At 39.9% G+C, this 12977-nt stretch overlaps 1 protein-coding gene across 2 annotated transcripts in view; it reads right to left on the bottom strand.

Annotated features, from left to right (window-relative positions):
- The window catches only part of SEMA3C (semaphorin 3C), a 161860-nt gene extending 150685 nt beyond the window's left edge, over positions 1-11175 (bottom strand). The window contains exons 1-2 of one of the 2 annotated variants that reach the window (XM_008537379.2): positions 10727-11175; positions 8639-8779 (exon numbers count right to left, since the gene is read on the bottom strand). In XM_008537379.2, coding sequence (XP_008535601.2) covers positions 8639-8741 — 103 coding nt within the window. In that variant the 5' untranslated portion in view covers positions 8742-8779; positions 10727-11175. Of the gene's footprint in view, positions 1-8638; positions 8780-10430 lie in introns of both variants that reach the window. The other variant, XM_008537380.2, reaches the window with a different exon arrangement.
- Between the last annotated feature and the right edge of the window lie 1802 nt (positions 11176-12977).

Genomic DNA, 12977 nt, shown 5'->3' with positions numbered 1-12977 from the left:
CAGATCACCACAGCATCCTTTCCTTGTCCCCAGTTGCAGGAATCACTTACCATCACAACATCAGCTTGTGGCAACAGAATTAAGATTATTAGAATCTGAGAAAACTCACCTAGAACAAGAATTACTTTTTTATGACAGGAAAACTCGGGTTTCCAACTTTTTCCTAAAAATCTCTTTAAAAATATCTACAGCATACCAGGGAACACATTTCTATCCTAATATCTCCAAGAGACATTCTTTGCAATACATAAAGCTTCTTTCCTCCAATTCAAGGCTATGAAATGGATTTTGTCTTATTTTGACTACTAGAGTCCTATACCAATAGATATTATAGAGGAAAATAGACATATGGAATCTCTTGGCAATTTCTTCTCATCTTCTATTCCCGTTGTATTTTATGACGGTTTCAACTTGCTCTTTGTATCACAAATTTAGCACTGCTCTACTTAAGGCTCCTTAAGGTTTAGGTAGCATCAGCTCACACTCGCATTCATGGTTCCCTTCCTGATTTCTATGACACTCTCAGGGGGAAGAATGCAGACAGCTTCTTAATCACACAACATACCTTGTTGACTTTGGGTTCATGAAAACATGCAGGTGTTATTTAAGATGCTTAATTGTCATTTAACTGAAACCATCGGAAGGGGAACGAAAAGAAACTAGAGTAACACAAGTTTTCCCAAGAACTAAATATTTCAGAAGATTCAACATAACCAGAGTGAGCATTCTCCAAGATTAATGGAGAAATCAAGAACCACTGCTTTATTTTTATCTCTCAGGCAACCGTGAGACAAACTCTTCTCAGCAAATGTGCCTTGTCATGCTAATGCTACCAGTGTTCATAAGGAGGCGATTTATTATTTGGAGTTTATTGTTCAATACAATTCTTCAGCTTTGGGGTTCAGCTCGCTAGTCCACAGGGGTCCTTTCATGTGCTGTTTAACTAACTCAGCTTCTTGTCAAATGAGGCAGATATTAAAGGACGTCTGTCAAATGCCATCGTCTTTCATTTAAATATTATCAATGACCTGGAGACTGACAACTTTATTAAAGAAAATTCAGCACCGTAAGAAGGCAAAAAGAATCACAAAGTAAATCACAGAAAGAACTGGTAACCCTACACAGGTCTCTACCGTTAATATACTTGTTTTCCAATGCAACTCACACTGACATTTCTACGCTCTTAAACCACGGTGATGCTCATGTAAATGTAAATGAAAAACTCAACCTTGGGCTGGAAAATTGGCCAATATTAGCAAAGGACAAATGTATCCAAACAGTAGAAACTTTTATAGTCTCTTAATCTATTAGGTGCCATTTTCCTTTTAAGTTTTAGGCAATTTACTCACAAGCTTAAACAAGGTGAGAGCAGTTAGGAGTCTTTACTGTTCTAGTCGATACAAGCAAAGACTCAATAGCAGTCACAGACAATTGGCTTTTCTGCCATGCATTTAACTATCAATGAATTTATTTTTGTGCTGTCATAGCTTCACAAGTGCTTTAAAATATTTCCATGGGCACCTTGACAACTCATGAGAGTTCTGACCCCAAAGAAAACATGAAGTGGAGCCAGGCGCTGCCTGTTCAGTGAAATGCTCTTCAGGCTTGTGGAGCCTGTGTGATCCTGGGTGCACCTGAGTGCTAGTCGACCTCTTTATTTCAGGGTATTATCTCACCAGACCTAAAAACATATAAACAAAAACGGTAATCCAGTATTCATCAGGATTACTTAAAAAGTAATGTCTGATAACTCAGAGGTTTGTCCTATAGAGACGAACACCCACATGAGTGAATTATTGTTTCTTTGGTATCAGAAGCAGAGCTGCCATGTAGTTCTGGGTGAGTTAACTTCTGAATTGCAGTTGATATCCAGTCTTAAAATACAAACAAGGAACTGTGCTACTTGAGTAACCTGATATATATCCTCATCAGCTCATGTAAGATTAACAAATCCAGTAATTAAATCTCAATTCAAATATTAAGGTCTATCAGTTTCTTCACACACAAAGTATTCCAAAGAGTAAATATTCCTGAATACATTTCAATTTACTCATCACAGGCATGGGAAAAAAATCTAATACAATATTTAATAGCCATTGCTTTAGGTGTATGCATATCACCTACGCTTGGTATGTCTACAGATATATTTCTATTTGTATTTTATTTTGTTTACAAAGCTCTATGGACATATTTATACAGATATTCTTCACATCATGGTGCAGAAATAGATCAGAAACTATCCCACACACCCCTCTTCGTGAGGTTTACAACACTCTTAAATGCCCCAAGAGTGGCCAACAGTTGTCTACAACTTCGAGCCATGCTTATGCCATGACGATCATAAGTAAACCAAAGAGACTGGGTTCTTATCAAGCTCAAGCTCATCAGAAAAAATAGGACTTAAAAAAAAAAAATCTTGGGCCGGACCAGTGGCGTAGCAGTTAAGTTCATGTGCTCCACTGCAGCAGCCTGGGGTTCATGGGTTCAGATCCTACGTGCAGACCTACACACCGTTCATCAAGCCATGCTGAGGCGGCGTCCCACATACAAAATAGAGGAAGACAGGCACAGACGTTAGCTCAGGGCTAATCTTCCTTAAGCAAAAAGAGGAGGACTGGCAACAGGTGTTAGCTCAGGGCCAATTTTCCTCACCAAAAAAATAATCTTAAAAAAATAACGCATTTGGGGCAATGAATACTTTAACATTTTAGACATATCTAGGCATGCTAGCATTCACAGAGGCCAACGGTATTAAGGATTAAGATAACATCTCCAACAGCCATCAGTCAAGGCCCCACGAAAGGCTGAGTATAGAGGAGGCCTCTTCCCTCTAATACTGGAAAACTAGGCTCCTAATAAAAACACACAAAAACTCTCTGACAGGAAATATCCAAAATTTACAGAGGGGAAATGTCTGTTGGGGAAGGAAACAATAATTAGAAGGAGATTGAGAATTAACTAGAAAAGGTTAATTTAAAAGTTGAATTCCCAGAATACACTGCATTGTTAGTGTATAATGTGGAAAAAATTCGGAGGTAGATAGAAAACACTTGACCATCAGCTATGTATCAGGGGATGGATCCTAAAGCCATCTGTTGGCAAAGTAACAAAAAGTCCTCTCTCCAGCTGGTTACATACTAGCACTATGATGAAGAAACGAATATTCCGTTGCATTCTACCCAGTATCTGTCATTGTTTTAAATTAATCAGAATCCACTGAAGGGTGGTTGTGGTGTACCAAGGCTCTATTATGTGGGGAGGTGGAGTGGTAAGGGGTATCAATATTTACGTTAACTCCACATTTATTGAGCAATAACCAATATCAGTCTCTATGCTAAGTGGAGGGGAAGTAATCGCAGCACAAATGAAGACCACACTTCTGCCCCACAGAAATCTACAAACCCTAACTCCGACACAAGCCCTTGTGTGTTGTCACAGGATGCACACTACACACCACACAACACACTTTACAAACGTCATTCATTTAATTTTCAAAACAGTTCTATGAAGGGTGTTATTCCCATTTTACAGATGACAAATCCTGGATGAGGAGATGAAGCACACCCAGAAAGCAGAAGGCAACCATGATTTAAAACTGGTTTTGCACGACTCTGAAATCCATGAGGTTTTGAAACTTGTTTCTCCAGCTTTGTTGTTCGCTTGCCCAGGTCATTCATATAAAATGTTCTGGAAAGCATCGAAGGGAATTCTCCTAGAAGACTTCCTCGAAGGAGCTGATATTTATAACACAAAATTCAGCTTAAATATCATGTAATATATTTACATGGGCAAGAAGAGGTCTTAGAGAAAATGTAGTCTGATTTGTTTTTTATCTGGTTAGGGGAACTGAGGTTCTGATGAAATTCCAGAGTTAATTAGTGAAGAATCACAGGTTGAAAACCCTGATATTTTCATTTCCATGTAAATGCTGTTCTTACTTTACCACATTGCCAATCGAATGTTCATACATTTATATACATATATATAAAAATATATGTCTGTTGAAACTTATTTCCCAACATTTTAATAAAAATTTCCCGGAGGCCATTGGAATCACGACGAACATGTTCCCCACTTAACTATAACTAAAATTTTGTCGGTATTTTTCATTATAAAAAAAAGATAAAAGTTACATACAGACAAAATCCTTTTTAGAACAAAGATTATTCCCAGGAATAATCAAGGATATTTCAAAATGGAAAAGAGATCAATTAAGGAGACAAAACCCTCAGTACCTAATAACAGAAATTCAAAAACTTCAAGCAAACACTGAGAGAACTGAAAAGAGAAACAGACAAATCCATTATAGTGGGAGAGTTCAACCTGTTCTGCCAGTAATTCACAGAATAAGCAGACAGAAAATCAGTAAGGATATAGAAAACACCACAAACTATCAACTGACTGAATCTAACTGGCAGTAATGCAACACTGTGCGACCACGGCAGAACGCACATTCTTCTCTAGACAGACTACATTCCCTGTTGTAAAACGAGTTTAAATCAATTTTAAAGAATTAGAAGCATATGACGTATGTTCTCTGACAAGAAACTAAACTGGTGATCCATAACAGAGACATACATTAAAAATGCCCAAACATTTGTAAATTACACAACATATTTCCAAATAACCCATGGATAAAAGAAAAAAAATAACAGGAGCAGTGAGAAGACATTTTGAACCCATTGAAAGTCAAAACACATTTTATCAAAATATTTATCACAATAAAAGCAGTGTCTCAAAGGAAATCTATAGCATAACAGCTTATATTAGTAAAAGTTCTCAAACCAGTGACCTAAATTCCCACACTGAGAAGTTCCAAGAAGAAGAGCAAATTAAACACAAAGCAAGAAGAAACAAGACAACTGAACTTTAGAGGATAAATCAAGGAAATATTAAACAGAAAATAATAGGAAAAAAAACAACAAAATGAAAAGCTGACTATTTCAAGAGATCAATAAAATGGAAAAACTGAGCTCTAAACAGACCAGTCAGAACATGAAGGAAGCAGACACAAATTATCAATATCAGAACTAAAGATTACTACACCTTCTTTATCCTCACTCATACGTGGAAGATAAAAAATAAATAAACAACAAACACACAGATACAGAGAACAGAGGGGAAGGGGGAGGAGAAAGGAGTATGGGGGACATTTGTATGGTGATGGATGAAAGCTAGACTGCTGGTGGTGAACGCCATGTAGTCTATACAGAAACTGAAATATAATGATGTGCACATGCAATTTACAAAACATTATAAACAAGCATTATCTTAATAAAAAACAAAACAAAACATTACTACAGACCCTATAGACATAGTGAGGACAATAAGCTAATAGAGCGAATAACTTCACGTCAATGAATTGAACATCTTAGATTCAAAAGCTGAATTACTAGCTGAGAAAGCAATCTTATTATAAGAATCTACCTCATTTTTAAACAGAAACAATATTTCACACATTTAACTCAGCAACATTTTATACCTGTTCAAATATAGACAATATTTCTATTTTTTCTGAAGCTCAGAAACTTTTCTTAAAATTACATGCAACTGATATCTTTTATCAAATTATAAAGTATTTATTCCTTAATTTGTAAAATACTACATGCTAACATCTCTGCCAGATGAAGGCAGACTCTTTTTAACAAAGCTTCCCATTGCATATTAGTAAGCAAAACAAGTTTTGTCTATTAGATATGTAGCATTGTCTTTCCCTCTGACCCTTATAGATTCCAACAATTTTCTAGGAAAAAAATACAATGACAATAATGCTATGAAATGTGGGTCTGTCAAACTATTGGATTTTTTTCCAGCAAAAATTCAACTTAAACAAAAAGCATCTGCATGAACTTTATATTCATAGGAAAAGCTATTTGGCATAAAATGAGAACTATAAAAGTTACAAAACGTGCTGTCTAAGAAGCCACAGTTCTCTTAACACGCAAGATTTAGCTAGCACAAATGTAACTCATTAAGAACATCTGAAGTGCATTCTCCCATAGGAGTGATGACCATCTGGTTGACCTTGCGCTAGACCAACAGGGAAGGCAAATCTGTAAATCACTGTTTCCCCAATGTTATCTCCATCACTCCACAACAAGGAGAAGGGACGGACCCTGGATGGGAGGACAGACCCCTCGTTTCACACACCTTTAAACTGACTGTGATTCCTCACTGGACTGTTAGGGACATAAGCCTGAGAGGACTCTTCTCAACCTCCACCCGAGAGCCCGGCAGAGCAGCAAGTCATAGTGACGCACAAGATTCCAAGACACACGAGCCAGGAGGCAAGGTCATTATGAGAGAACATCAAGACGCAAACGACCTCTGCCCGATGTAACTCGAAATTACCAGAATTTTCTCAAAAGCACCTTCCAATTTCTGATTTTCATTTGCTAAATAGTAATAGATGTTCTAAAATATGAAATAAATGAAAGTATATATTCATACGCATTTAGATTAATATATAATTATATACATGTCAACCTTGGACAAAGATCTATATTTTGATCACAAGACTAAACCATTCTGGAAGAAATTCAGTAACCTACTCAGTGGGATACTGGGATGAGTGACCATAAAATCAACGAGAAACTTTAAATAATAAAAAATTTGGAATAGGCATCTCAAGCAGGTACACAGTCAAACCTCTTATGAAAATGACTACAAATTAATGACTAAAATTTATATATTTTAACAACTATTTTTACCCAAGTTACTTTTCCTATGGAACTTTGCCTAATACATAGTTCATTTTGGAGGTTTCTTTTTGTACTAATTTAGAAATTGTGGAATTCATTAAGTTTATTCTCCCTGTTGACATATCTCTTTAAAACGGTATCCAAACTCACTGATATTCTCTCTGTCTGATTATTTCCTAGTAAGACTCTTGGAATTATAGAACATTCAGATGAATTGATTGATCTGAAATCAATCAATTCTTACCTTATTATGCTGTATTCTACTTCGTCATAAATTAATGTCAGTCTTACTCCGCATGAACCTGTCTTAAGTCTGAGAGCATTTAAAATATTAGACATGTAGTATTTAAAAGCCCATCATAACTTCCAGTCACTCCATACAAAGCAGTTACCACTCTACATAGTATTGAAGTCTGGTTTTAAAGGATTGTATTAATTAATTTCCTCTGTAAAAGATAAATTTTAATTGTCTTCTCAAATATAGACTTGACTTATCCCTGGTGACACATTGTTTTTAATATTTAACATATTTTGGGTTAAGTTTAGAATAAAAAAAGTTTGGTTAGCTTTCATGGAACACAGAGAAGAGATTCAGACACCTCATCTAGGAGACCACTGCATCTTTCTATACGCTGAGAGAAATACAGAAAATAGGGGGACACTGTACTATCCTTAGCGCCTTTCTTTTTTATTTAATTAGATATTTTATAGTCTTCAACTTGGGAGGAAAGGTGTGAGCAGACAGCAAGCTCCTTTAGGAATTTAGAAAAAGGGACAGTTCAAAGGGCCTGTTTTTCCCTTCCTCACCACTTAAGTGGACAGCCAGGGTGTCAGGGGAACGCCTGGCTTAGCGCCTAAGGAGGCATCTAGAAGCTCCCACACTCTAAGTCCCAACTAACCCTCCCTCCGTGCTTAAGATGACCTTGGAGAAAGCACTTGGTGAGTTAAGAAAGAAAAGAAAAGCCCAGCCATTTGACTGATAAGCGTCAGTCATACTGCTGTTTGAAATTCAAGATAAGAGAGTTTCAGAGACACTTTGCTATAGGAAAGTCTGAGTATACCGTTTCTCAAATGAAAACAAAAATATGCCCACTGACACTGAGGTTCATGCGGAGACAGAACTGAAAGAAGAAATAAAAATCTAAATGACCCTGACTGACAGGATGATCTTGCCAGTCCACTTCTTATCCCATTAGTCCCATGAGAATGGGTTACGTGACTGACCGATTACCATCTGTAAGTCGTCTGAACGACATACATTAAAACTCACTCACGCACTTGGTGAACCACTCCCTCACAGGACCTGACACCTTTCACGTTGGCGAAAATTTGAAATCACACTCGTTTCCCTAAGCTCTGAAGATAACCTCTGTACCCAACAGCAATCAGAAGCTTATTTCCAACTATTCTTTTAGGTCCTTTTCAATTAATTAGGAGATGGTGCCAACCTCAGGAACTCCTTGTGGAAACAAAAGGAACACCATTAGAACAACATAAGAAGAGGCCAGTTTGAGGCTAGGGCTCAAAACTTATTGGGAAAATTTTTCAGTAATTAAAGCTGCGTAGCTCTTTCTGCTGGTGAGGACTGGCAAAGAGGGGCTGTTTCTCACAAAATGAAGTGACTATTAAGATCCTAGGCTTTGAGTTCCTCCTCATCTCCCCAGGCATACACATGCAAACACAGAAGAAACTTTAAAAAGGGCAGAATATACTCCAAGAATGTTCATAAAAAGATTCAATAGAGGGCTTTTGTGTCTTTTAACCAATCATTTAAAATAGCCATGTCATCCAAAAAGCAGCCCAGTAAACATTTTTTAAATTAATCAATACTCAACAAGATTTTACTGTCTTTAACTTACTAATTTTTTAATCTGGAGAAGAAAGAAAAAAAGCCTTCAAATAACATTTTTTCCCAGAGTGTTTATCAACTTTCTTACCATCAAATGTTAAATAAACTCTTGCTTGGGGCTGAGTTGATCCTTTTACACAGAGAGAACAAACAAATGCTCCAACCAACACGCAAATTGCCCGGAATGCCATTTCTTCAGATTTGCAAGTTGATACCCAAGGGAAAATACCTTTCAAAGAGAGATAACAAGTTTGTTATAATTCATTTCACATTTGAGAAGCACACATTCCCCCTACACACACAAACCCAGCAAAGTAGACAGAGCTCTATTCACAAAAGACACACATGAACTTCTCTGTCCTGCTAACAGTAGGAGGTGCTGGAACTTTGCTTCTCAGACCTGAAAAATCCTAACTTGATTCACACAGGTCTGGAAGTCTTTGCAAAAAAGAAACTGTTTCATCTTACAGCAAAATAATGATAATATTAAGGCAGAACAAAGCAGCCCAAAAAAGTTATTGATTCCCAAAGGCAAACCCAATATTTAAACTTGATCTTCTCTCTAAAAATCATATTACATTGAAAAGACTTGAGAAGGTACCAATAGGCATTAGTGGATGAAAACTCTTTCCACCATAAATATGGTAGGAGGAAGAAAATCCCACATGGACATTCACATGCACCCACACACTTCTACACGCATTAGCTCTTTCAGAGTATGGTCTCTGAAATGGGATTTCCACACATAAATCTCTCTCTGCTCAATCCTTGATCACTAAAATCACTCGAATCAGTTATCTGCCAATTTACACAGATGACCATGCAGCTGTTAAATAATGATACAGATGAGGTAACCATGGACTCGTGCCAAGTTCAAACCAATGACCTAGTCCTGAGCACTCCAGTAAACCATGTATCCCCCAGTGCATATTCAAAATAAATCAACCACAAAGTGGGCTGTCAAAATTGCAAAAGATAAATCAGAGAGACAAGTATTACTGTTTGCAACTGTAGCTGTAAAATTTATACATGTTATTACCTAATTTCTGAATACCAAGGAAGATCAGGTACCATGTAATCAGTGGCCACAAGATGCAAAATAAACTCAGGACCATAAAAGAAATCCCACCATTTTGAGTTTAGCATAATTATACAATAAGATGGCACGACAGTTTAATCTAGAAATTCATTTTTACAGGTTACAATGCTGATCTTCAATATCATGTGGCTTTTAAAATTAAAATCTTAATTTTATTCAATAAAGAAATGCCACTAAAAAGTGAAAAAACAGCTTCATTAATACAGAAGAAAAAGCACGATTAAAGTGAAAATGCCATTTTAAACAAAAATTATAAGTTCATTTCCTAGATGGGACATATATTATGAGAGAGAAAAGTGTATGCCTCTTTTACCACACAGATGGAGGAAACCCTAGGGATGTTTGCGTTGGTAATTTTCAAAAGAAACAGCTCCTTCCTGCTTCCACAACCCCTTCACCCTGTCATCCCTAAATTAACTTAGAAGAAAATTGATTTTATGGGGTGACTTTCCCTTAGTAATTTGCTCCCTGGTTTTGTTGACTTTATAATAAAGTTAAAGGCCAAAAGAAAAAAAAAAGCTATAAATATGCCTAACTTCTGTCTCTTTATTAAGCAGGCTCATAATACTTACACATTTTTACATATCGCTATCATCAGTATCTTATCTGATATGTCTCCCCAAAGGGACACATTACCACAAAGTGCAAAGAATAACACGAGATGAAACGACAGGCAAACGCAGCGAGCACCTTCCAGCCCACCCAGAGGAGAGGAGCGGCCGGAAGACAAGTGTCTGACACGCGCCCCCCCACCTTTTACAACTTCTTCCCTTTAACTCACTTCGACCTGCTGCTGCTGTTTGCAGTTGTACCCATGGAACGCTAACATCCCGTCAGAAAAGGACTCTTTCCTGTCCTCTGGAACCACTTTGCCTTAGAAGGCACCGAAACGCGCAGCTTTACACTCCCCGCAGGTGTCACGACCTAAGAGCCACCGGGGCCGGGCTCCGGCTCCGGCACAGCGCGCGCTCTTGGGAAAACGTCCAGACCGAGCACACCGGTGTGCCAAAGTCGCACAGGAGACCCAAAAGTTCTATCCTGCGAAATCTGTCGCTGAAAATAAGGGCTCCAGCTTACCGAGGCGGGAAGAGGTCGGCACGGAGAAGCCCCCACTCCGCGGCGCGCTCGGCTCCGCGTGCGTCTGCGGTCCTCTCCCCAGGAGACCTCACTTTCTGGAGCGTGCCGGCCGCGAGGCGCCTTCGTCCCTCCCCCGGGCTTCTTTGTACGGGAACCCGCGGCACCCAGAGCCCCGAGCCGTCTCCGAGGCGCTCGGTGCGGCCCCTGCGAGTGAATGGACGGCGGCCGGAGCTGGCGAGCGCGCGGTGTCCGGTTTCAGCGACGCGGCGCGCGGCGCATCCCCGGCCCGGCGCGCCGGCCGCAGCTCCAGGGCGCGGCCCCACCCAGAGCGCGCCCGAGGGCGGCCGAGCAGGGGCGGCCGGGGCCGGGGGCGGGGCGGCCGGACACGCGGCCGGACACGCAGGGACGCGCCGAGCGACTCCCGCGCGCCCCGAGCGGGTCTGTGCCGCAGCCCCGGGGAGGCGCGCAGGCTCCGCTGGGCGGTGAACATCAAAGCGCAAAGCTGTGGTTTTGCCAGAGAGGGATCGCTGCCTCCTTTTAAGGCAAAGGGATGCGTTTTTAAAAGGGCACGAGTCTTGTCCTTTTCCTGCAGCGAATTTTCTAAACCCGGTAAAGATAAACCAAAGATCTCGCGGCAGAAGTTTATCCCTCTAATGGGTATTGTTTCCTATTGCGTTTCCTTAATGTCCCGAAGGCAGGAATTCTGTTGACCTCTCCACATTGGCTCCCATCCAGTACCCTTCTCTCCAGGATACTCCCCAAACATAATTACAAGACCTTATTTCGCAATTTTCTGCAGAAAGGCTGTTCTGAATTATGCCAACAGATAGAAGTTGACAAATCGAGATGTCAGGGATATATTTAAAGCACGATTTTCAGATAGACTGTTAAACTCTGGAACTGACTCTGATCCGGACCACAGTGGACCAGAGGTTGGAACAGCGGGAGAAATGAACTTCGACCCCCGGAGCAGGAGCAGGTACCTGCTCGCGCCCAGCAGGTGTCACTATGCAGAGGGACCAGCAGTTGCCTTTCTCCAGCTTGTTCCTTCCAATTTTCTTTAGGAAGGAAAGCGGATCGCTGAATTCTTATAAACTGTGTCACAGAAAACACGCTGAGAGTGCGGAATCCCCGCCGGAGTGGGACAGCGGAATGAACCCTCGGGCGGGAGGAAGCGCAGAAGTGATGACCGCTCGTCCTCCGTGGGTCTCAGCCCCACCTCTCCTGTCCGGTGGACCTAAAAGTGTCTCCAACTCTTTCTGATCCGCCGAGATGCGAAGGCATCGTGTCAAACAAGAACGCAAATGTAGGAGTTCAAAACTTAGATTCCAGGGCCAATATTATCTTCAAACATCTATGTTTATAAAATAAATTCCCAATTCAGGGCATATATTATTTAAAAAATTTTAATACAGGGCACGGCCTGGTGGCATAGTGGTTGAATTCCCATGCTCTGCTTCAGCGGCCTGGGGTCTGGGGTTCAGATCCTGGGTAGGGAGCTACACGCTGCCCATCAAGCCATGCTGTGTCTGCATCCCACATACAAAATAGAGGAAGATCGGCACAGATGTTAGCGACAATCTTCCTCACCAAAAAAAAAAAAAAAAAAATTTAATACAGTTAAACTATATTTTGAAATGATTAGTGCAATAAAAATGTGAGCAGCGCCTTGACATAAGTTTGTTATGGTGAATTTACCCCACAGAACATCTGACAGTATTAAAAACCAGATGCAAACATGAATAAACACCATGTACATTTCTCCCAGACACTTCTGAACCCGATTAACACCCCAGTTACACACAGACATTATCATCGTCCTACTGACGTCTGAATCAGCATTTACAAATTAAGCAGGGAGGAGAATAAACGGTTAGAAAGAAGACTGATGAGAGCATTAACAAATTATAGAATAATTAATTTAGGAATGTGGAGCCCTTAGACGCTGATGATCAGTAAATCCACGTAAGGCAGAATATACTTACACATTTTGTTTTAAGTTTCAGGGAATTGAGATAAAGAAATGCAAGGTGAGATGCATGTCACGGTGTATTTACAAGGACGTTTACTACCAGACCCAGTTACAAAAGCTCGAGAAATTAGCTCAGCTTCTCACAGACACCCGCGGATCTGGAGACCTCCACAAATAGCTTAGATTTAATCACGGTCCACGAAGCTTGTGCTGCGATCCCCTCCATCATGCCTGAAGAAACCTCTTTTCGATGTATTTAATTGAATAATATTTGCTGAG

The sequence above is a fragment of the Equus przewalskii genome, chromosome 4, assembly GCF_037783145.1.
Source record: "Equus przewalskii isolate Varuska chromosome 4, EquPr2, whole genome shotgun sequence".
In the NCBI taxonomy this organism is placed as follows: Eukaryota; Metazoa; Chordata; class Mammalia; order Perissodactyla; family Equidae; genus Equus; species Equus przewalskii.
The sequence above is the reverse complement of the archived record's forward strand: the minus strand, read 5'-3'. Positions and strand labels throughout refer to the sequence as shown.